Genomic DNA, 26,073 nt, shown 5'->3' on the forward strand with positions numbered 1-26,073 from the left:
GAATAGTCTGACAGCCCTTGAGAGGAAATTAGGCTGGAGATAGAACCTCTTTTTCTGTCAAGTTCTTCCCTTGGCTCTTTTGAACATTAAGCTTATGCTGAATAATTAGTTTCTTGATCTTTGAATTGGAAGGTGAGAAAAATCAGGGCTTCACTAGGAGCTGGACTATGGCATCTTATATTGATCCTTCAAGGAACAGAAGCAACACACACAAAATGCTGGAGGAACTCAGCAGGCCAGGCAGCATCTATGGAAAAGAGTAAAGAGTTGATTTTTCAAGCTGAGACCCTTTAACGGGACTGGGGAAAAAAGATGAGAAGTTAGAGCAAGAAGGTGGGGGGGGGGGGAGGGTAGAAAGAAGCACAAGGTGAAACCAGGAGAGGAGGGGGTGAAATGAAGAGCTGGAAAGTCAAGAGATAAAGGCTGGAGAAGGGAGAATCTGATGGAAGGGGACAGGCCATGGAAGAAAGGGAGGGGGGGAGAAAGTGAGAGTGGGAAACAGGAATGGGAATGGCAAAAGAGGGTGGGCAATTACTGGAAGGTTCAGACATCGATGTACAAGCTATCAGGTTAGAGGCTACCCAGATGGAATATAACATGTTGCTCCTCCATCCTTAGCGTGGCCTCATCGCAGTAGGGGAGGCCATGGACTGACATGTCCGAACAGGAAGTAGAATTGAAATGGGTGGCCACCGGGAGATCCCGCTTTTTCTGGCGGATGGAGCCTAAGTGCTTGGCAAAACGGTCTCCCAATCTGTGTCAGATCTCATCGATAAACAGGAGGCTTCTCCATTCTCCAGCCATTTATCCCCTTTTCTCTTTCACCTACCAGCTTCCCAGCTCATCACTTCATCCTGCCCCTTCTCCCAGTTTTGCCCACCACCTACTACATCGTGCTTCTTCCTCCCCTCCCCTACTTTCTTGCTCTAACTTCTCATCTTATTTTCCAGTCTTGATGAAGGGTCTCGGCCCAAAACGTCAACTATTTACCCTTTTCCATAGATGCTGCCTGGCCTGACTTCCTCCAGCATTTTGTGTGAGTTGCTTGGATTTCCAGCATCTGCAGATTTTCTTGTCTTGGAGGAACAGAGATGTGTTAACTGTCAGGAAGCACTTGAACAGCAGCTTTGATTTATTTACAAACTTATCAATGAAGCATTGTTGGCATCAGGCTTGAATAACCAATACATTAGGTTCAGGGAACACACTGACAACAAATGTTTAAAAGGTCAGAACAAGATTGGATCATTTATTACTTGATTTAAAGTACATTTTTTTGTCAAACCCATTATGACAAATACCAGACAAACTTCTAAAAACTTCTATAAAACTGGCCACTTGTCAGTTCTGTGGAGCATTAATGAGCATGCCCAGGTCAGCACATTAAGAAGGATTCAGAGAGATCTCATTGACAAAAGTATAATGTAAAAAATGTGCACCTCAAGCTTTACAACCTTACAAAATGTAGTTAAAATATATTCCAGGTAACTAAACACAAGAGATAAAACCCATCAAGCTGTTGGCACTGAAGTATATCATATTTTCAGCATGATAAATAAAGACAAATGTTTAAAAAAAGCATAGTTACATGCACAAGAGCCCCAGGGAGCAGATCAATTTGTTTCTCGACTGACAAGAGTTAAGCCAATTTAATAATATAATGGTGGACACTCAAGGAATACTGGCACTTCAATGAAATAAAGCATACACATTTTTCTCCGTCACAATCTAACAGCCATCAGTTCCATTAAGCAAATTTTTGATAAAAGTACTGATAAAAAGAAAGCCTAATAATTTAGTGCAATGTACAAAAAATACAAAAAATAATCAGGTTTTATTATTCCAGCTAAGCCAACATCTTCCACAGTTAATCCTATTCACATAATTAAACACTTCTTCTTGGTTTTGTTTTTCTTCTTTTTCCCATCTTTACTCATTTTCTCTTTGTGCTTCCGGATTTCACGAACTAGCGTGTAGAATGCATCGTCAACACCCTGTAAATTAAACACAAAATCAGATCATTTGCTCTCTTAGAAGTTGGGCATCTCTTTTAAACTGCAGCTTGCCTTTCCTAATTAACTGGGACTGCAAACTCGGCCAGATCCATCACGGGCACGAGCCAGAGATAGTAAATCTGATTCAGGAGTCTGACTTCATAACGCAGGAGCAGAATTAGACCATTTGGTTGATCGAAACTGCTCCACCATTCCATCATGGCTGATTTACCATCTCCCTCAACCCCATTTTCCTACCTTCTCACAGTAACCTTTAACACCTTGTATACATATTTTATTCTCTTATTGTAAATTATCGTATTTTTTATGTGTGGCACTGTACGGCTGCCACAAAACAAATTTCACAGAATATGTCAGTAATAAGAAACCTGATTCTGATTCAGGAGTTTGTCTTCAACACAGCAGTTCTCTTTCCCTGCAAAGGCTGGACTGACAAATGTAAGTATGCAGCATAGCTTTACTTTTAAAACTTCTTTAAAAGTGGTATGTTTTCTGAATTAGCAGTTAGAGGGGACAAAAAAAAGCATTAGCAGTTAGAGGAGACAAAAAAAAAATCTTTTTCTTTTCCAGTGAGTTCAACCTGGAGCTTTTTGGTGACCAAACGTGAATCATTGAAGGATGCTCGACAGCTGTGGTAGGACTTGAACCTCCTACAAAGTAAACCAAGCGATATATGTGACAACCAGATGGGCTCGATGCCTCTTAATGCTCTATTTGACCAACAAAACATGGAGGCACCTTCATGAACTCCCACGGCCCCCGATGACCCTGTGAATTCAGTCTCTGAGGCTGACCTAAGAGCATCCTTCAGGACGGTAAACCCATGGAAAGCATCCTGTTCAGAATGGGGTGCTTGGTTGGGTGTTTACCGATACCCTTACTCTCTCTCTTCAGCAGTCTGGGTACCCAAGGGCTTCAAATATACCAGAATGTGTAACCTGTCTCAATGACTATTGGCTAGTAGCACTCACTGTGATGTGATGAAGTGCTTTGAGAAGTTGATGACGAAACAAATTTACTCCAACTTGAAGAACAACTCGTCACAATAGGATGCAATTTCATTGGTTTTTCACTCAACTCTGGAATGCCTGGACAGTGAAGATGTATACATCTGGATTCTCTTCATTGACTACAGTTCTGCATTCAACACTATAATCCCCTCAAAACTAATCAATAAGCTCCAAGATCTAGGCCTCAGCACCTACTGTGCAAATGGATCCACTATTTCCTCACTTGGAGACTCCAGTCTTTTTGGATTGGCAACATCTCCTCCACAATCACTGTCAGCACAGGTGCACCACAGGGAGCTGTGTGCTTAGCCCCCTGCTGTACTTGCTAGATACTTATGACTATGTGGCTAAGTACAGCTCCAATGCAATATTTACACTGCCATTGGCCAAATCAAAGGTGGTGGCATATAGGAGGGAGATTGAAAATCTGGCTGAGTGGTGCCATAACAACTTCTCACTCAATGTCAGCAAAAGCAAGAGCTGATTATTGAATACAGGAGGAGGAAAATGGAAGTTCATCAGTCAGTCCTCATCAGGGGTTAAGAGGTGGAGAGTGTCAACAAATTCCTCGACATTATAATTTCAGAGGATCTGTCCTGGGTCCCAACAGGCAAGTGCCATTACAAAGAAGGCATGGAAGTGCCTCTGCTTTTTTTTTTTTTATTAGAAGTTTTTGAAGATTCAGCATGTCATCTAAAACTTTGACAAGTTTCTACAGGTGTGTGGTGGAGAGCATACTGACTAGATACCCTGTTATGGAAACACTAATACCCTTGAATGGAAAGGGCCACAAAGGAATAGTTGATACAGCCCAATTCATCACAGGTAAAGCCCTTCTCACAACTGATCACATCTACAAGGAAAGCTGTTGCAGGAAAGCAACAACCATCACAAGGACACCCACCACCCAGGCCATTCTCTCTTCTCATTGCTGTCATCAGGAAGGAGGTACAGGTCAGGTCCCACACCACCAGGCTCTGGAACAATTATTACCCCTCAAACATCAGGCTCTTGAACCAGAGGCGATAACGTCACTCATGTCAACATTGAACTGATTCCACAACCTATGGACTCATTTTCAAGGATTCTGCAACTCGTGTTCTCAATATTTATTACTTATTATTTTGTTTGCTTTTCTTTTCTTTGTATTTGCACAATTTGTTGTTTGTTCGTCTTTGTGGTGTGCAGCCATTCATTGATTTTATTGTGTTTCTTTGTATTTACTGAGTATATCCAGAAGAAAATCAATCTTAGAGTAGTATATGGTGACGTATATGCACTTCAATAATAAATTTACTTTGAACTTGATGGGAATATGGGGAATAATAAAGACTTGGCAAGCTGAAGGGCTTGTTTCATACTCATTTAATAAGAAAGGCAGGGGAGAAATTAAAAAAAAATGATTAGATTAATTGCCAAAAAAGATTCCAGGGGCTTGATTATCAACTCCAGAATGGAAAAATATTGACTTTTTAGATAGGGCTGTTCACCAGCCCCAAGGTTTCATACCCATAGGACACAGGGAAAGAAAGATCTTCAACACAGCTCCCAAGTATAACAACTTTGTGTTAACATTTTTATTTCCTTAGACAAAACTAACTACACTTAAATACATTTTAGACAACTTGAAATTTAGTAATACCCAAATATAGTTAATAAATAATGCGCCAAATTTAGTGGAACTCAATGTGTACAAGGTCAACAGGATTGGGGGGGAACGTCATTGAAACCTATCAAATATTGATAGAGTGAATGGGAAGAGGATGTTCCCTATAGTGGAGGGAGTCTAGAACCAGAGGGCACATCCTGACAATAGAGGGACACTCCTTTAGAACAGAAACGAGGAGGAGTTGCTTTAGCCAGAGAGTGGTGAATCTGTGCAATTCATTGCCATGGACGGCTGAAGAAGCCAAGTCATTGGGTATATTTAAAGCGAAGGTTTATAGTTCTTGATTAGTAAGGGCATCAAAGGTTATGGGAAGAAGGCGGGAGAACGGGGTTAAGATGGATAATAAATCAGTCATGATGGAATGGCAGAGTAGTCTCAGGGAGTTGAATGATCTAATTCTACTCCTGTGTCATGGTCTTACGGGCTCACACTGCACGTGTTCTGGTGGACTGCCACTTCATTAATTGAGCCATGAAGTTTGCAACAGGATTTATCTTTGGGGAAGGTTTCCATTTCCATGGAAAGGTAAATGTACATATTTATGCAAATAAAAATGTTTCCACTGTTTATAAGGGCCTGCTCACTGGATACCTGGCAGCACTCACAATGTGCCCAATATGTCAAAGGCAGCAGCTAAATGGAAGCTAATGCTACAGACGGAAAGTGCAGTTAAACAGTTTCAGGATCAGTTCAACTCTCTCAATTGTGCCATTCCTGTACCTCATCTTACTTCTTTGATCTCTTCTGGCCTTGTAGTCTCACAAGATCTCTCTGTTCCTTTGACTCTAGTCATAAACACAAGAAATTCTGCAGATATTGGAAAACCAGAGCAATGCACAAAAAAATAAAAAAAAAGTGCTGGAGGAACTCAGCAGGTCAAAGTGTCTGTGGAGAGGAATAAACAGTCAATATCCGAAATGTTGACTATTATTCCTCTCCATTGATGCTGCCTGATCTGCTGAGTTCCTCCAGCAATTGTGCATTGCCCCTTGATTCTAATATTTATACTCTCTGTGTGAATCATTTCAGCAACTACACATAACCCTACAACCCCCTCCCTCCCCATCTTCCACCTTTCTCATTTCATACTTCAAAGCTGAACATCTCTTTTTGTAATCGTGACTCTGCTCAGCATTTTAAACTATTCCATTTTTCTCCCACTGTGTCCCACATTTTAGTGGGATATTCAAATCTGGAGTGCTGAAGTTAACTTAGCATGTTGCACACAGTTTCACAATCAGTTGACCAGTTTTTCTTTCAACATATTCTACAAGTAATTTTTGTGCTTCACTTTAGTTACATGGTGAACCAGAAAAACTTGGGATTGTTATGCTTTAGCGAAGGAGAAACTGAGATTGAACAGGTCTTTAAATTATCAAAAGCTGAGTTAACAAAACAGTTTACCATGGACATAGCTTTAAGCTGACTGAATGTGGTGAGAAAAATGGTGTTATCATCAAATAAGTGATCTGGAACCCTGCCCAAAGGGCAGTGAAAGCAGATTCAATAACAAACTGGATGGACATTGAGGGCTCCTTTTCATATACATACAGATGAAAAGGGAATGGGGGAGAGGAAGCGAAGCTAAAAACCTCGAGGAAAATAAATGGCAATTAGTTCACCTTTGTGCTTTATGATTCCAAGTAAGATGTGTTGTAGCACATGGGGCACCACAGTAGCACAGTGGTTAGTGCTACACTATTGCAGCTCTGAGCATTCCAGAGTTCCGAGTTTAATTCCAGTGCCATCTGTAAGGAGTTTGTATGTTCTCCCCGTGACCATGTGGGGTTCCCCCAGTGCTTGGGTTTACTCCCACAGACCAAAGGCGTACTGGGTAGTAGGTCAATTGGTCATTGTAAATTGTGCTGTGTTAAATAGGTGGGTTGCTCATTGGCCCAGAAAGGTGTGTCCCATGCTGTATCTCAAAATAAAATGATAAATAAATACATCATCAAAAGGGATGAATTTATGCCAAGCATTCTAATGATGACCCTTTAAAAACTGGATCTTGCGATTTGAGACATACAACTTACCACGTCACATCACAATACACTTAAAGGGCACACAGCGGGTCGTCTTCTCTTCAACGTTGAGTTTTCTCAACCTATACTGGCGAATCTCACGTACCAGTGTATAAAATGCATCCTCCACTCTCTGCATTGCAAAATACAACTCCTTCAATGATCACTCAGATAAGAGACAAACAGAAGTTCAAGAGGAGCCAACCATAATGCTTTAGATTTTGCACAAGTTTCAATCAATCTTTGGAAAAATTAATTGGCCTTTCAATAAAATTTTGATTTGCAATTGGTATACACACATTCAGCGGTATAAGGAGTTGTAATTTTAGTCATGCAGAGATTTAAAAAGTTAAGCACCATCACCATAAGAGTACAGGATGCAGTGATCATTGGATTTTAACTTATTGATCATTAGTACAGAAAGAACATACTTGTAACTACAGAGGTTCATGAAGTGGTAAAAATTGCAGAGGTTGACCAAAAAATGATCGATTCCCACCGTACTGCAGCCAATCTGCAATATCTTTGAAGATTGGAAGTCCGAGCAACAATCTTGCACTGAACTTCAGTAAGACTATGGAATCGATTGTGGACTTCAGGAAGGGAAAGTTGAGGGAACACACACCAGTCCTTATTGAGGGGTCAGCACTGGAAAGGATGAGCAGTTTCGAGTTCCTGGGTGTCATCTCTGAAGATCCATCCCAGGCCCAATATATTGATGCAATTATGAAGAAGGCGTGCCAGTGGCTGCATTTCATTTGGAGTTTGGGATGATTTGAGACAAAGCACATTGACCCAGGCAACATGCTTATAACTTCTGCCTAAAGTAAAACTGATGCATTTTGTGCAAACAAAAATAATTCAGTCTCTTCAAAGTGTAACATTAAGTAACATTGTAATTGGACCTGATCTAAGCAATTTTCATATCCTATAAATTTTACGTAAGCCGGTGCCAGATTGCTGTGACTTGGGAGGATTTTATGAACAGGGCAAATGTGAACCAATTACCCAAAAGGCAGACTTTTAAAAGGACCACTTTGAATCGTATTTATACTTTTTATTTTATAGCAAATTTGTTTTTTTTTTGTTTTAGTATATTTAGGATAATGGTTGGTTCTTGATGTTTCATTGTGATGGGGCTAAAAGGAAAAAAGGTGTTGAGAAATTTTCCATGAGACCAAACTGCTGCTTGGCACATCATATCAGTTATTTTAATCAAGGCACGGAATTTTGAAGTTGCTCACAATACCAATGTGGACAGGACATCGCGTCAGCTGCAGTACTTGGGTTAGATTACTTCCCTGGTCAGAGACCTCTGCTCCACACCTCTCACCTGTCTCGTTTTTGCTGACGTTTCAATGAATGGAATTCCATAGCTTCGTGCTAGATCCTGTGCTTGTTTTGTGTCTACGGTTCTTGCAGGTAAATCACATTTATTTCCCACTAGAACCATTGGGACATCATCAGAGTCTTTGACCCTTTTAATCTGTTCTCTGTAAGGAAATAAAATATAACTTTTACTGCACAATTCACCACTTTAAATACAACTAGCTTTAAGGTTAGTACTCAATATTGTGGTAAGAGTGCAAGAAAAGCAGCAACATTAATATGGGATGAAGGCATACAATTTTCCAATCAGTATTTAGTCAGCATCTAGTCCTACTCTCCCACTTAAACCTCCTCCTCTTGCCTTATGCTGCAGAGCTGTGAAGCTTCCACAGATACAGCACTACAGTTTCACAATGAAAAGGCCTACTTAGTACTGAACTGAGCCTGAAATTTAGCAATGGTTATTTCATTTCAATGGGAACTAGATGGAAAATGACTGATTCATTGAACTTGAGATACCTGGATCAGTCAGAGACAGATACAGGGAGTCATTCTCATTAGAGCTCTACCCAAAGCCAGTTGTGACATTAATGTAATGCTGAGGCTTTAATGCATTGGTCAGACTGAACCTGGAGACTTGTGAGCAGTTTTCGGCCCCTTATCTGGAAAGGATTGGAGAGGGTTGAGAGGAGGTTCACAAGAATGATCTCAAGAATGATCTCAAGAATGAAAGGGTTAATGTACGATGTGCATTTGATGGCTCTGGCCCTGTACTAGCTGGAGAGCTGAGAAGAACGGGTTGGGTGGGAGGGGGTATTTCATTGGAACCTATCAAATATTAAAAGGCCTTGATAAAGTGGACGTGAAGAGGATGTTTCCTATAGTGGGAGGAGTCTAGGGCCAGTGGGCACGGTCTCAGAATACAAGGATGTCCCTTTGGAACAGAGATGAGGAGGAATTTCTTTGCCAGAGGGTGGTCATTATTTGGAAATTATTGCTTCAGATAGCTGTGGAGGACAAGGCACTGAGTATATTTACAAGCGAAGATTGATAGGTTCCTGATTAGTAAGGATATCGAAGGTTACAGGGAGAAGGCAGGAGAATGGAGTTGATGAGCGAATGGCCTAATTCTGCTACTATGTTTTATGGTCTAACTACCCAATCCTGAACAAACCAAAATGTTTTTTTGTGTTAATGATACAATACCAACATTTACAATACTTAAATCCCAGGGCATGTACGGAAATGATACACATAACCTAACACAAGTAGCATAAGAGACCATTTGGGACATTGTGTATGCTAGCTTTTCTCAAAGAACTTTTAATTAGTTACACTTGTTTCACAGAGTGCAATAAATGTTCCTTTTGAAGTTTATGACCAACCTCTGTCAATAAAAGACACTTGGGAAACTTTCCCCATTTTAAAATGAATTTTGGTGTCAAATTCAAAAGACTAACATTTTATAAGTGGAAGATCACGTCCCATTTCAAAACCCACCTATAATGATGAATATCTTCAAATGATTTAGAGTTATTTATTGCAAACACACATAGGAAGCCCTCGCCTGTCCTCATGTACTGATCTCTCATAGCACTGTACTCCTCTTGACCTGCTGTGTCGAGAATATCTAAAAGACATGTTTCTCCATCAATTACAACTTGTTTCCTGTAAGAATCCTAAGAACAAACCAAATGAAAGAAAGGTTAGATCATTATGTGCAATTTCCTTAAAAACATTAAATTGCATTTTGCTATAAGAGGAACCCAAGGGTCCATGATGCAACAAGTATTAGATTAATTAATTAGATTAACTAGGTTAATGATACAGAAGTATATCATCTGGATAGCAGCAGAGGCAGAAAGCCAACAAACTCCAACCCCACCACTAACTATGGAGATGTAAATAAGACAACAATCTAAAGTTGGTTAGGATGTTATTTTGTATTTGAGATACAAACTGTATCAGGTCAAATGCAAGAACAAGGCAAGTGTGCATGTGGCCGACTGATCACATGGCAGGCTTTCTCTTTTTCCATGGGCTTGGGAGTGCACATGTCCTTTCCATTCCGGCAGGTCTGGTTTATAGTTCCTGCACTGCAAGTTGCCCAGCGTAAACCATGACTAACATGACTCAGTAAAAACATTTAATCCTATTACTCTACTGTCATGTTTGCTCTGTGCATACGTAACGAGGTACAACAAATCAGGAAACAGCAAGATTACATAAAACAGTGCAGTAGCTACATGAAAATGAGTTAATTAAAAGCAGCAATTGCTGTTGCACAGATTCAAACTTGTCTCATTGCCTGCCCACTGTGACGAAAAGAGCCACAGCTCCATCCATCCTTCCAGAGAGGCACACAAAACAACTGCTACAGAGACACGGAACTGTCAATGCACATCAAGAGCAAGATGTAGCCAGTATAGGGAGTGTGGGCTCAGCTCAGCTGTCTGAACTCCCTCTATAATTAAAGTTGTGTTCAAAGTACATTGCAAGATTTGACCGAGTAGACCAGGCATTTATGTCAGCTCTGAGACTGCCGATTGAGACAGGTCAGCAGAAAAGGTCATCGGTTGCAGCCTACCATCACTGCAGACATTACCCACCATGCAAACTGAATTTCCCAAAAGCTCTCTTCTATAAAACACTATAGGGCTAATAAAACAAAACACTTACACCATCTTAGAAATTTCAATCATTCTAGTTCATCACCTCCCCTGCCCCACTTCCCTCTATTTATTACCCGAGTTACTGCACTGCTAACACTTTAAAGCACTTTTTATACTGCTCTTTACAGTGTAAATACATGCTGGCATTTATATATTTAGGCATACTTTATTCCACATCCTTACTTTAACCTCTAACTTTATTTTTATATATTCTTTGTAATTGCTGAATGTTTTGTTTTTATTGCATGTTGTGCCAACACACCACAGCAACCTCCTAACACAGTGGCTTCTGATTAATTCGGACATATTGGTACCAGTAGCCCTTGGCCCAATTAAGCAGCTGCCCCAATGATCTGAAATTTCAAGGAAATGGTTAAAACGATTTAAGAAAGACAAGTTTAACTGAGTAACAAATTATGTATTTAAATAAAACACGGAATAAATTGGAACGCTACCGATATTACTACAGTACTATAAAACTGTATTAGCTTGTAATGGTTACCGATGGAGTAACTTGAGAATATGCTGGCGTGTTCTTTTGATAACAGACTGACTTCATTACCTTCCCGCATGAAGTAATGTCGCAATCCAATAATAAATTTCCTGGCATCCTGCGCAGTCACTGGCTCAGGTTCAGCTGCGTCATCCTCACAACTTTCTTCACCTTCATATTTGTGTTTTGATACAAGGCTTTTGATGATTGCATCTCCCATGTCTTCATTTTCATTGTAACACTCAAAATAATTGCCGATACCTTCTTTCTGTGTGGTTCCTAACTTGCTCAAGTAGTGAAATAGTTCCATTTTCACTCCCAGCTGTTTCTGACATTTCCAAGCCTGAATGCTTGAAACCAGTGAGCAAAACAGTTTTGAGTTGCCTTGCTGGTTATTTCTTGCCAACTCTGACAAACTATACTGCCTGTAATGGGTTAACCTTGCACTCACTTCCTTGGCTGTTGAAAATCATGTCAGATTTTCTTCAATTCCTTTGAGAATGCAGTTCACCAACTTTTAGCAATATCTTTAAATTTTTTATGACTCCCATATCCATCGGCTGCACCAAGGATATCGTACTGGTAGGCATGAATTCTGGCAGGATGTTTCTCAAACATTCTACATTAGGATGTGCTGCACAATTGTCAATAAGCAGAAAAATTTTGCTTGACATCCACTGTTTCTCCATATCCCAACTCATCAGCCATTTCTTAAACATTTTGGAAATCATCCATGCATTCTTATTAGCACAGTACTCAACTGGTAACCTACCTTAAGGTTTAACACTTTTCCCCAATAACCAACAATTTCTTTTTATCAGTTCTTGACATATTTGCACAGGAGTTATGCAATCCGTTGCTTTCTTTGAACCCGACAGTGTTGCTTCTTTGTAGGAAAGGAAGCCGTCCGACATGGCATGATTAAAGAAAAAGGACTGCTTCATCATAATTGTAGATATCATCTACACAAAAATTTTGAAGCAAGTCAGGGAGGTTTGTAGATTTCCATGTTTCTGCACTAACACATCAGCACCTTTCTCACTTTTTGCTTTCTTGAATTTAATGTGGTGCCGACATTTCCATTGAGACAACCAACCACCTGTTACTTTAAAATCTTTGTGACCCAGCTTCGTAGCTAGCTCCTCTGACTTAATTTTTTAAACACTGGTCCACTAAAAAGCACACCCTGGCCAGTTACAAGGGAAAAATATCGATCGAGGGCCTCTTCTACACCTGGATCCTTTCCTTCGCGCTTTTGATTTGGAATGTTCCCTGTTGTCCCTCTTGGAATGCCCGTTCTTTTCACAGTTTATCTTGCAGATGTATCAAGGGTGCAGTGTAGATTTTGGCACCCTGCCAGCTGATGATGAGAGGTGTTAGGCGGTTGGCTGTTAATCTTGTTCAGTAGGGTAATTTTTTTCAGCTAGTGTCAAATCTTTTTGTGGTATTTTGGCAAAGGTCTCAAAAATGTTTTTGAAGTCAAAATAAAAATAACAAAATTATCAAAAATCACTGCTTTTTGAATTGGCGCCTGTCAACCCAATTGGATAACATAAATCAAGCCCACGCAACTGATGAACTGTTCACAGTGTGGTGTTAGCAGCCATACCTGCACATGACAGACCATCTCCTGCCCCAATTAAATGGCATAGTGTCCCAAAAAGAAAAGGGAATTCTGGCTATATTATTGATTCATGTCTTTAAGAACTGTTCTAGAGAAGCAGCTGTCCTGATTAACCAATAGCTCAATTAACCAGAATCAATAGGTACATTTAATGTCAGAGAAATGTATACAATGTACATCCTGAAATTCGTTTTCTTCAAAAACAGAGGAGTGCCCCAAAGAATGAATGACAGTTAAATTTTAGAACCCCAAAGCTCCCCCTCCCACCACAAGCAGCAGAAAGGCAATGACCTACCTCCCTCACCAGCAAAAAAAAAGTATCGGCTCCCCCCACCGAGCCACTCAAGCGTGCAGCCAAGCATCAGTAAAGACACAGACTACTCGTTCACCAGGTGTTCGACACAAGGGAAAAAGAGGTGTCCCCGTTTCACAGCGAGGGGGGAGAAACAGGGCCGTCTCTTATCCACTGTATATGTAAATACGTATAGCAAATAAAGGTAATCCTTGATCAAAATGACACTTTGAAGAATGTAGAGTGCCACATAGGTGCAAGAGGCAGCTATTCAGCTCTTTGTGCTTGTTCCACTATTACCTTTTTAGCTCTTTTACCTCAGTACCACTTGCCAACATTAACTCCTTGGTTTCCTCTTATGTCTAACCACCTATGGATCCACATCTTGGACAGAATTCCTAGATCGACAAACAACCCCTGCCCCAAAGCAATTCATTTTGTTTTCAGAGATTTTTTTGTACGCATTGTATTTGGTCCATTAAAAATCTACTGACAGCATTAAAATTTAAAAACTGAAATACAAACAAAGCACCAGAAATCTTCAGGTCAGGCAGCATTGAAGGAGAGAGAAGCAGAGTTTGATTTTTCCTTAGAAATGTTATCAGAATTGTGACCGTTTCTCCTTCCACAGAATTTTCCCAAACAGCTTAGTGTTTCCAGTTTTGACTTCAATCTCCAAAAGCCATTCTTAGCAGCTCAGCTATAACAGGGAGGGCACAAATGACGAAGAGGTGGAAGTAGATGGCTTTACTGATGCAGAAGTTGGGTCACAGCCTCAAGCAGAGGGCAGTGAAATTTACAGAACACAAAGTACCATCAACAAAGAATGGTGTCCCAGATCTTGCAGAAAGTAAGCCAGGATTTGGATAGTCCCAAATAAACAAACGAAGGTTCTACACATTGTAATCAGTTACAGAGTGTGTATTTTATCGCCGAGTGGAAAACAAAGATTAAAGATTAGCATTTGTCACATGCACATTGAAACATACAGTGAAAATGGCGGTTTGTGTCAAGTGAAATCAGTGAGGATTGGTGCTTCCGGCACCAAGCATGCCCACAACTTACTAAACCAAGCAGCTTTCCAAGCCTTGATGAAGGGTCTTGGCCCGAAACATCGAGTGTACCTCTTCCTATAGATGCTGCCTGGCCTGCTGCGTTCACCAGCAACTTTTATGTGTGCAACTTTCCATGGTACACTTTCAACATCTCTGGTTCCTTATGCTAGTGGGTCTCTCAGGTATTGTCCAAACAGGCTGAACTATAAATCACACAAGTACACCCATTACACTTTACTCCCAGGACTTCACACACTGGAGTGTTCGGGTGGAGTCACCCCTGATACCCGAGAGACCCTCTAAGATAAGCAACCAGAGATATGTTAAACGTGCACCAATTGTCAGCAAGTAATTACTTGCAGCTTAACCACCACAAAACAGAGAGAATGGGTTCAGCTACAATGAAAAACCTGCTCGTAGCAGCATCACAGGAACATAGATTCAGAAAATACACACAAATTATATGCAAGTCAAATGAGGCATCGAAGAAAAAAACCTATATAACACAAATCAGTGCATAAAAATCAGACAAGTCCGCAGTAGTGCAAGAGATGGTCCATTTCTGAGGTAAGACAGTGCAGGTCAGTTCAGAACAGATGGTTGTAGGGAACTAGCTGTTCAAAGACAGGATGCCGAAAGGTCCAGAGAATTAATAAATATCACGTGTAAGATTAAACAAGGTAAACAGGCCTTCACTCAAGCATATCTCAGCAATGTAAACTACCCAATCTAAAGCATTCTTTAGAGGCTGCGTTTGAATCATTGTGTTCAGTTTTGGTCACCCTGCTATGAAGCTATAAAAATGCATAAGATATTTGTGAGAATATTGTCAGGACATTAGGGACTGAGGCATGGACAGAGGTTGAGCAGATTGGAACTTTATTCCTTGAAGTGTATGAAATCATGTGGGGTAGAGATAGGTTCAACGAGCACAATCTTTTTCCCCCAGAGTTGGGGAAAGGACGAACTAGAAGACACTGGTTTAAGGTGAGAGGGGGCTGATTTAATAGGAACTTTTTCACTTGGATAGTTTTCAGCTGCCAGACGTGATAGTTGAAGCAGGTACATTAAGACTTCAAGGTACATGCATGGGAATCCCTGGATAGTGCTCCATCGTGGGTACTACCCTTCCCAGCATCGACGCAGTGTCTTGAAGATGCACTCATTGGGCTGAAAAGCCCATTTCTGTGCTGTGTGACTGGCTCTCAGGCCCAGCACAAAACTCAGTCTAGTAGGCAGCAGTGAACCCCGCTCCCTCTCATACTTCCGAGACTTTTCTACCTACAGCAGGCATCTCAAGATACTAGAAATAAACTATACTATCTCCACAAAATCCTCGTAATTTATTGGAGGGGCAGGTAAACTTGGAAAAGCTTTGTGGTTCTAAAGGGTCTTCAACCTGAAACGTCAATTCATTTTGTCTTTCCACGGGTGCTGCCTGACCTGCTGAGGTTTCCAGTAGGTTCTGTTTTATTTCAGATTTTCTGTTTCTGCAGCTCGTTTCCCCACTTGCTCATGCAACAGACACTCCTTTCTGCACTCCCTCAGGGGAGAAAAGGTAGGCAGAATAAAGATCATGCTCAAAGCCTCCTTGAAGCGCAACATCCCTGGACTCCTAACTACTCAAATTGAACAACCAGTTGAGGTAGCACTGAGAATCAAGGCCATGTATCTGGACACAGGTCCTGGGTAAGTGGCAGAAGGAAGGTATTTCTCTCAAACTAGATACCCATTCACCCTGTGGGCCACCCCCTCCTGCATCTGTTGGGGAGGGGGGGTGGAGTCTATCAGTCCCTTATTAACTGCAGAACATACAAAATGCTCAAGTGAACACAAACCAAAACAGTTGGAAAGTGGGCCAAGGAACAGCAAGTGGAGTTTATTTTGAGAGGTATTGCATTTTTGAGAAGGTAAATCAGGAACCCTCTGGAAAATGCTATAGGGCTATTAAAACCAAAAACTTCACACCATCTTAAAAGTTTCATCCCCCAGGCAGTTAATCTGATCAACCACTCTAGCTAGTCCTACCCCTTCCCCTCTGCGCTGTAAGCCACTATATATAAAATGCTATTTACATTGCAAGTACATGCAGGTATTTACGCACATTTTACTCCATATCCGTACTTGAACCTCTAACTTTACAGTTTATATAGCTCTTTATTCTTTCTAATTGTCAAATGTTGTTTCTGTTGCATGTTGTGCCAACACATCACAGCAAATTCCTAATACGTGTAAACGTATATGGTGAATAAATTTGCTCCTTGAAAGGGCCTTGGGGAGTGTTGGAGGACAGAGTGACCTAGGCTTACAAGCACATGGTTCTCTGATAGACAGGGTCATGAAGGTATGCTCGCATTCAGTCAGGGCACTGAGTACAGGGGTTGGAATGTTATGTCACAGTCGTACAAGATGTTGGTGAGGCCACATTTGGAATATTGTGTTCCGTTTTGGCCACCTTCCTATAGGAAATTAAGCTGGAAAGAATGCAGAGGTGATAAATGAGGATGTTGCTAGGGTACAAGGAGCTGAATTATGGAGAAAGGCTGAGCAGGTTGGAACTGCTCTCTTTTGCAGCGTAGGAGAATAAGGGATGATATTAGCCTTGTGTAAAACTGAGGGGCATAAATAGGTTGCATGCACACAGTCTGTTTTCCAGGATTGGAATCAAGAACTAGAGGACAAAGGTTTAAGGTTGGGGGAGAGATGTAATAGGAACCTGAAGGGCAACTTCTTCTACTCAGAGAGTGCTCAGTATGTGGTATGAGCTGCCCAGCAGGAGGTTGAGGCTCTCACAATAACATTTAAAAGGTACTTTGGCAGGTATATTAATATTTAAATTATTAAAGTGCCTTTAAATATGAATTTTAAAATTAATTATTATTAATATTATGGTCTTAATTATTATTGTACCCTTAAATTTAATATTTAAGGTACATTAACATTTAAAAGGTACTTTGACAGCTACACAAATAGGAAAGGATTAATATTTTTAATATTTAAAAGGTCCTTCGACAGGTACATGAATAGGAAAGGTTCAGAGGGATATGGGCCAAACACAGGTAAATGGAATTAGTTTAGAAAGCCATCTTAGTTGGCATAAACTAGATGGACTAAATGGCCTGTTTCCATGCTGTATAACTTACTTAGATCACCCTTAAGCCTGAGATACTGTTTAAGAGCTGGCACTGCTCCAGTAACTAATACTTCAGAGGGAACATCAAAGCACTGCTGGAGGTGGTGAGCATATGCCTGAGCTAATATCAAGTTATCCAACATAACTGACCAGCAGGCACTTGCCAGGTCCGGCGACGTGCAGGTTTAACCAAGCTTCCTCTGTACTGGGAGACATAGGAGGGAACAATGCAAGGAGTGAAAGGGCAGAATACAGGTGTCCCAAGAATAGCAATGGATTATCCAGAGGTCAGAGTCTTAATTGCCCAAAAACCGTCAGGTTCAATCAGCACTTCTAACTGGAGAATCCAGACCACTAGGTTCAAGTACTTGGAGTAATTTGGCATATGAATGATAGTAAAACAGGTGGGTATATAGGAGGGAAGGCTTAGATTGACCCTCGAGGCGTACAGTCAGCACAAGATTGTGGGCTACTGTGCAGCAGAGTTCAATGCTGTAATTTTCACACTGATGTTGCAGTAATGAGGCTCCTTCACCAGGGGGCCTCAGTTGCAGCAAGACCACCCTGACTGAAACAAACCGCCAAACTGCAACCTTGTCCAGTAGGACCCAGTATGTTTACATTTACACCCTTCAGAGCAGTGGAGATATTCCCAGCCAAGCATTCAGCACACAGAAAGTATATGTGAGAGATGAAGATCAAATACCAGCTGTCTTGCTGCCGTCGAGAGGCTCACCCTTTTCATCCCTTGCAAGAATCAACAAGTATTAATAAAAATGAAATTAAAGTAATCCATAATCAAAAATGCCGATGAAATACTCTGTCTCACAAATTGTTTTACACTACTTAAGCAGCTGAAAGAAGTATCCTTGCATCTGAATTCACTCACAAAACCTACCAAAGTTCCCGAATGGTTAGAGATTCAAAATCTGGTTGAATTGTGCCACAACAACCTCTTACTCAATGTCAGAAAACCCAAACAGTTGATTATTGACTACACGAGGAAGAAGCCAGAGGTCCATGAGCCAGTCCTCATTAGGGGATCAGAGGTGGAGAGGATCCATAACTTTAAGTTCCTTGGTTACCATGCGAGAGGATCTGTTCTGGGAGCAGCACACAAGTACCATCACAAACAAGGTGCAACAGCACCTCTACTTTTTCAGAAGTTTGTGTAGTTTTGGCATGTCATCTGAAACTTTCACAAACTTCTACAGATGCGCAATGGTTGCATCATGGCCTGGAATGGAAATACCAATGCCCAGTAATGGAAACATCTACAGAGAGCAGTAAATACATTCCAGTCCATCACAGGCAAAGCACTCTCCAAATTTCAGCACATCTGCAAAAAAGCAGCATCCATCATGAAGGACCCCCACCATACAGGCCATGCTCTCGTCTTGCTACCACCAAGCAGGAGGTACAGGAGTCCCAGGTCTCACATCACCAGGTTCTGGTACGAACGGTTCCTGAAACACATTCGTTCCCTCCCACCCCCACCTCCCTCATTGGAAAACCAGTGTTGGAATCACAGTCTCTCATAGTAGATTTAAATCACGACTCCACCTGCCCACAGATTCAATGATCCCACAGCATTGTTCTCTTTTAAGTGTCCTGCACTAGACATTTCTTTTAACATACCACAACCCCAACATTACTTTAGAAAGGTCTGATCACTTATCTCATTATAGTTAATAAGATCGTGCTGTGCAGAAATTGGGTGATACCTCTCTCTGCATTACAACTGAGGCCATACTCAAAAAGTATTGACTAATTGGAAACTTTTTGGAGGAATAATGAAGTTTAAGGGTAAGACTCAAATATAGTGTCTCAAATATTTACCCCGTCCCCATCACTCAGTAGTTACATTAAATATCTCAATTATGTCTCCCCTCTAGCAATGGAAGTTTGCACTTGCCAGGTATGCTGGCATTTACATCCCTCATCAGATTCTTGACTTACATCAATAGCCTCTCCTATTCCTATGGCTCCTATCTATGCCTACTGGACAAGGAGGCTAGAAGTTGCCATACCCAAATGCAAACTTTCTTCCAGAATTGAGGGACAGCCTAGACATCTCATTAACCACCACCTTTCCTAGCTACTTGGTCCAGCTACGGAATGGTTTCCTTCAGGAAAAATATTGTCATGTCTTTTCAAAGAATTATACTTCTGAAATTCATGATTTGAAGGCATCTCATCCCCTGCTCCCTTGAACCACTGTGATCTGTGATGAGTGTATTCTCATGGTGAGTAATGGGTTTGATGCATCAGTGGCTATTTCAAAGGTCAGTTAAGAGATGACTACATCCGTGAGCATGTAGTAGCAGAGACCCGACCAGCACAGGCCAATTTTTGTTTCCAAATGACGGCATTCTGGTGGGTAGTTTCATGGTCACCCTTACTGATCCTAGCTTTTAATTTCAGGTTTAATTAATTAATTATCCCCCACCGCCCCAGGTTAATTCAGGCATCTAAGCAGATACATGAGGGACATTTAAGAAACTCTTACAAAGGAATATGGATGATAGAAAAATAGAGGGCAACTTAAGAAGGAAGGGTTAGAATGATCTCAAAGTAAGATAAAAGGTTGGCACAATGATGTGGGCCAAGAGGCCTGTACTGTACTGTAATATTCTATCACTACTTTAATAGTTTAACCACCTTGTAAAGTTACTACACTTTCCTCCCTTCATTAATTTAAAAATGTCTACCTTATAAGTTCACTTTTTAAATATGCACATCCCCAAAGTAAAATAAAAGGAAACTTACTTCTATCGTGGGATCATATTCATCCACAAAGTGGTTCTGAATAAGTTGGATTGTGAGAGCACTTTTGCCTACGCCACCAGCTCCGACCACCACAAGTTTGTATTCGGTCATCTTCTCTGCTCAAGGGCAGACCTGTGCAAGGAGAAGGCAAGCCATTAGCATCAAAGCACTGACATGGATGAAGTAAAAGCAATTCTCTAGGAGCCGAATAAGCTGCTGATGCAGTAACTAAATCCAGAAGTTTTCAAACACAAAAAAATAGAAGTACAGAGTAATCCTTTGGAGTCAAGAATCCTTACCCTGTCTTACTTGCATGTAATGCAAGGCCCACAAGAACATATTTGACTTCCAAGATAACACACACAAAATGCTAGAGGAACTCAGCAGGTCAAGCAGCATCTATTGAGAGGTATAAGAGGTTGAGTCCCCTTAGTCGGTCCAGATAAACAGTCTTGGCCCAAAATGCCGAACGTTTATTCCTTTCAGTTGATGGCCGCCTGACCTGTTGAGTTCCTTTAACATTTTGTGTGTGGCTCTGGATTTCCAGAACCTACAGAATCTCTTGTTTAACATTTGACTCCCGAGTCCCTCTTGGAGAAAAAGCAAAAATCATAATGGAACCTTGTGTAACAAGCAATGGCTAATAAGTCTGTCTTTTAGCAGTGATCCCAATATCCCAAACCTGGTTTGCCATTGACAACCAAAACTCTACATACTCTGAACAGAATCACAGTCACAAAATGCCTCCTACTGATCCAAGCTGCAAGCCTGCTCAGAAAATGCTTCCAAATTGAATATATCAGCTCTGGCTCCTTGGCAGTATCTAATGACAATAGGTTTTAGAGACTTGAGCTCCATCTCCAGATTAACACTCACTTGCAACACTGAGAAAATACACACTTTTGGAAGGAACAACAAATGGGCACCACCACGGTAGTGTAGCGGTTAGTGCGACACCATTACAGCTCAAGGCATCAAGGTAGGGAGTTCAATCCCAGCGTCCTCTGTAAGGAGTCTGTATGTCCTCCACGTGGAATGCGAGGGCTCCGTCCCCTGCAAGTGCTCCCGGTTTCCTCCCACAGTCCAAAGATGGACCAAGTAGGTCATTGTAAATTGTCCTGTGATGAGGTTAGGGTTAATCGGGGTTGTCGGGGCGGTGCTGCTTGAAGGAACTGAGGGTCTGCTCCATGCTGTATTGCTGACTAAATAACAAAAGCAAATCTCAGCAGAATACCCAAGATCCAATGTCAACACTTTACAGACAGGTAAGAGAGTTCTTACTTCAATGTTTCCCTTTCCACAAATGTCACTGAGAGTAAAACTGGATGTCTATTATCCAAACATTGCTCTCTACTTTACAATGATTGAAACTCAAGTATCTGAATCTGTAAAGCACATTGGGTTGCCTCAGGTCACAAATGCATAGATGAGGGCGTAATGACATTTCTTACAATGCAATAATTTTGCTTCCTGCCAGTCGACATTTACTCTCATGCCTCAGCAATTCTATTGTACACTGGTGTGGGCCCAAATCTCCTACGATATGACAATGTAAATGATTGACAGTGGTCATGAGTAGCAGCATAATCCTTCATTAATTTATTCCAAGATCATCAATTCAAGAGGAAAGAGCAGATGACGGAATTATCTGCATTCAAAACTAAAATGTTGAATCACCAATTCAGAGTATTCAATTATTTCAATAATGAAAGTGAAAAATGCATTGGGGGGGAGGTGGGAGTGGTGGGGGGGAGGTGGGAGTGGTGGAGGGAGGTGGGAGGGGTGGGGGGAGGTGAGAGAGCACAGAGATTGAGGGGGAGGGAGAAAGGGGAGGGGATATGACAGGGTGGGGATGGGTGTTCGTGATACCGGGGTGAGAGCGGTGGGGAAGATGGGGATGGGGTGTTAGCTGTGATGTGGGGGGAGGGGGAAGTGATACAGGGGGCAGAAGGGAGTAGGGATGGGTGAAGGGGAGAGCTGCTTCATGTTTAACCAGCTGCTTCAAGACAATTCTATTTCTTCTGTTAAAACACGGTAATGAAGGGAAAGCAATGAAACTTCACAGGTTGTACCCATCAAAGCTCAAAGCTAAAAAGACTAAAAATATGCAGTGTTGACAACTGGTTAAGATTTGACGTAAGTGCAGATCATCTGCAGGAAGAGCTGGCTTGTCGTCACAAACCCCATTTCCCCGAAGACCCAAGGAAGAGAAGCCCATGGACACCACACCCAAAAGGAAATGAATTCTCCTGAAAACTTTGGGTGTGCCGCACTTACAGATAGTGCTAAAAATAAACGTTTGTAGCAGCTCATATTACTGAGTCCTCTAAACCCAAGTGAGACAGCTGTGAACAAGGCCACTCAACCCTGCAAAACTGTCCTGATTCTTGATGAGGTCATGGCTGATGTGTACCTCACAAAGAAACTATTTTGGGTTTTAAAAGGTGAGCAGTCAAATTAAACACTCTCCTACAAAAGGCTTTTTATTCTTGCTGATGCCTCATGTTAAAGTGTTTCGCAGGAATATGCCAATATTAATATTAAGTTGGTGTGACTGAAGAAAGGTATTGAATCATTTAAAAGGGTGGATTTTATCCAGACTCTAGGAAGCTATTAAAGTCGATGAAAATGTAATGCTGTGTGGCCTCAAGTATCTGTATTTTCTGGAAGTGCAGAGAGTGTGAACAGGCCCATTTTATCCTGTAGGCTTTATAGTCACTGAAACCAATAGTGACACATACAGATCCATTGCCCAGTGCTTGCAGCTTGATAGTAAAGGGTGGGATCACTGGCTCAGGATCTAACTTTGCTACTAAACCTTGGAAACTGCATAAACACATTATCTCAAACTTCACGCTGGCTCTCCTAAACCAGCCTTCTGCCAAAAGTAGAGAACGCCCTCTCTGGCCCTTCCAAATCCACACCCATAACCCAGGATCACCCCTTCTCACCAGCAGCCACAGACAGCTGAGTTCAGTCTTCTGAAGGAGGGATGAGAGGGGAAGCAGTGAAAGAGGGTTCTCCTGAGCCTAATTGAGTGGCCACTTTATTAGGTACACCTGTTTGTTAATGCAAGTATCAGGCAATTACTTGGCAGCAACTCATTGCATAAAAACATGTAGACTAGAGATGGTCAAGAGGTTCAGTTGTTGTTCAGAGCAAACGCCAGAATGGGGAAGAAATGTGATCTAGATGACTTTAACCATGGAATGACTGTTGATGCCAGGAAGGCTGGTTTGAGTACCTCAGAAATTGCTGATCTCCTACACAACAGTCTCTAGAGTTTACAGAGAATGGTGCAATAAACAAAAAAAAGCATCCAGTGAGCGGCAGCTCCCTAGATGAAAATGCCTTGTTAATGAGAGGTCAGAAGAGAATGGCCAGACTGGTTCAAGCTGACAGGGAGGTGACAGTAAGTCAAATAACTGCGCATTGTAACAGTGGTTGCAGAAGAGCATCTCTGAACGCACATGTTTGAACCTTCAAGTGGATGGACTACAGCAGCAGAAGACCACGAACGTGCACTCAGTATTGAACATGCATTGAGTATAGATGAGATTCCCAGGACTTGTTCATGATGCTTTTAAAGTGAAGTCTCCTAATAACCTAATAAATTTACCTTGAATATTGAAACCTGATCCTTCATCATGTGTTCTCCACCATAGCCTGATACCTACAAGGAGGCCTCTACCAACATTCCACTACCAAAACCTCACTCTGCAATATCTCGATCAGGAATCAGAGCATCCTCCCAGGACTCCCTAGTCTCCTACTCAATTCTTCTGATGAAACCGTCAAAAACCCTACCATTGATACACTTAACATACTATGACCATTGACAAGGGGATATCAAATATTAAAGCTCTTCAAGTAAATGTCATGCCATCATACAATGCTATTTAAGCTACAATTAAAAACAAAGAAATTAAGACTTATCAGAATCAGGTTTATTGCCATTTATGTCATAATTTGTTGTCCTGCAGCATCAGTACAGTGCAATACATAAAACTAACTAAATTACATTTATAAAATAGTACAAAAAGAGGTCAGAATAGTGAGGCTCATGGCTTCACGGACCATTCAAAAATCTGATGGCAGAGGAGAAGAAGCTGTTCGTAAAACATTACTGCCATAACAGCCTGAAGAGACAATGAGAAGAGGGGATGCTCTGGCCGGTAAGAGTCTTTCACGATGCATACTGTCCTCTGGAGGCATTGCCTTTTGAATATGTCCTCAACAGTGGGGAGGTTAGTGCCCACGACTGAGCCAACAACCCTCAACTGCTTTTCCCCCCATCCAGTGCAGGGGCCCCTCCATACCACGTGGGGATGCAACCAGTCAGAATGCTCTCCACAGAAGAACTGTAGAAATTTGCTTGTCTTTATTGAGATACCTAATCTCCTCAAACTCCTAAAAATATATCCTCTGATATACCTTCTGTAGATGCATCAATATGTTGGGCCCTGGAGAGATCTTCAGGGATGTTGACAGTCAGGAACTCGAAGTTGCTCACCCTTTCCACTGCTGACCCCTCGATGAGGACTGGTGGGTGTTCCCTTCCTGAAGCCCCCAATTGACTCATTGGTCTTATTGACATCGGGTGCAAGTTTGCTGTTCCAACACCACTGAACCAGCTGATCTACCTCCACTCCCGTATGTGCTCATGGTACACTGGCGACAAGTTGATCACTAGCGATTGAACTCCAGTCATGAAGTTCGCAGCCACAAATGGACAGACAAGGCTTCTTTCTGCCAGCCACTTTACACGTGTCACATTTCAATTCACTCCGAGTGCATCCCTAATATTTCTGAACAGAAGTCAGATCAATAGAGTCTTATTTTAGGGAGCATTTTTCATACCGTAACTAACTTCTCAATAAAATAATATTTCAATGAATTAGTTTGCATTGAATGTTTTAAAAGCCATTTTGCTCACATTTGATGGAATGTTGGCAAATAGCATTAATATAGATGGGCAAAAAGGGCAGGATGAATGCTGGGAGCCGAAGGGACTGTGACTGTTTTGTGCAGCTCTGCCTAAACACTTGGACCTTGCCCAGATTTTACATTGCGAGGTTCTAATATCTGAATGTTTACCATTTCCTCCTCCTCTTCCCAGATTCAACACTTAAAGCTATTACGTATTGCCCATTTGCCGTGACCTATAGAAGGTGACATTTAAAATGCTGTAGTGCAAACAGACTGACCTGAGCAGTTAAAATGAACAGTGAAATAAAAGAGCCAAGCCCCTTTTTAAGATCCAATTTCCCCTGATTACACATCTGGAATCCAATCGTCAGTGGAGCCCCATTCACCTAGTTGGCTGCAGTGCAAAGAACTGGGCTTTGTTCCCATTACTATTTAAAGCCAACCTTAAAATCCAGCCTATCTTAATCTGAATGGCAAGAATCTTTCATTTATTACATATATAATGGTTTTCACTTTACTTATTCATGCTTGGCTAATTAATTTCAAAATATATGCTGCAACTGTCCTGTGGTGACCTGCCTGCTGGTTCAGATTAGAACCATTTCAAACTACGCAAGGAGAGGACTTGCATTTAATTAGACCCTTTCACAGCTTTGAAAGCCAGGAGTACTTTGTGGCCTACGTTTTAGAGTAACAGGCCCTTCAGCCCATCTAGTCTGTGCCAAACTGTTATTCTGCCTACTCCCATCAACCAGCACCTAGACCAATGCCTTCTGGGAATTGTCTAGGAAACTAGACAAGTGGAACCACAGACAGATTGAGATGAGTGATGGGATGGTTTCTGAGGGATAGACGTTAGTCTGACACCACAGTTCGTCAATTGCATGAGATGTTTTACATCCATCTGGGTCAGCAGACCAGACCTTGGTTGTAAATTTTCTGTAAAATGCCACCTTCTGGATTATTTCCTCAAATCTCCGGAACACTGCATGAATTCCATATTCTTCCATCTCAGGTGATGGTAGTGAGCCACGGCTGATATGGGTATTGTACAACATAACA

At 41.5% G+C, this 26,073-nt stretch overlaps 1 protein-coding gene across 2 annotated transcripts in view; it reads right to left on the reverse strand.

Annotated features, from left to right (window-relative positions):
- Positions 1-1,220: 1,220 nt before the first annotated feature.
- Positions 1,221-26,073, reverse strand: part of LOC140186862 (GTPase KRas) — a 55,150-nt gene continuing 30,297 nt past the window's right edge. The window contains exons 3-7 of one of the 2 annotated variants that reach the window (XM_072241549.1): positions 20,083-20,214; positions 9,545-9,723; positions 8,049-8,208; positions 6,728-6,848; positions 1,906-1,994 (exon numbers count right to left, since the gene is read on the reverse strand). In XM_072241549.1, coding sequence (XP_072097650.1) covers positions 6,732-6,848; positions 8,049-8,208; positions 9,545-9,723; positions 20,083-20,193 — 567 coding nt within the window. In that variant the 5' untranslated portion in view covers positions 20,194-20,214 and the 3' untranslated portion in view covers positions 1,906-1,994; positions 6,728-6,731. Of the gene's footprint in view, positions 1,995-6,727; positions 6,849-8,048; positions 8,209-9,544; positions 9,724-20,082; positions 20,215-26,073 lie in introns of both variants that reach the window. The other variant, XM_072241548.1, reaches the window with a different exon arrangement.

The sequence above is a fragment of the Mobula birostris genome, chromosome 23 (assembly GCF_030028105.1).
Source record: "Mobula birostris isolate sMobBir1 chromosome 23, sMobBir1.hap1, whole genome shotgun sequence".
NCBI classification, from domain to species: domain Eukaryota; kingdom Metazoa; phylum Chordata; class Chondrichthyes; order Myliobatiformes; family Myliobatidae; genus Mobula; species Mobula birostris.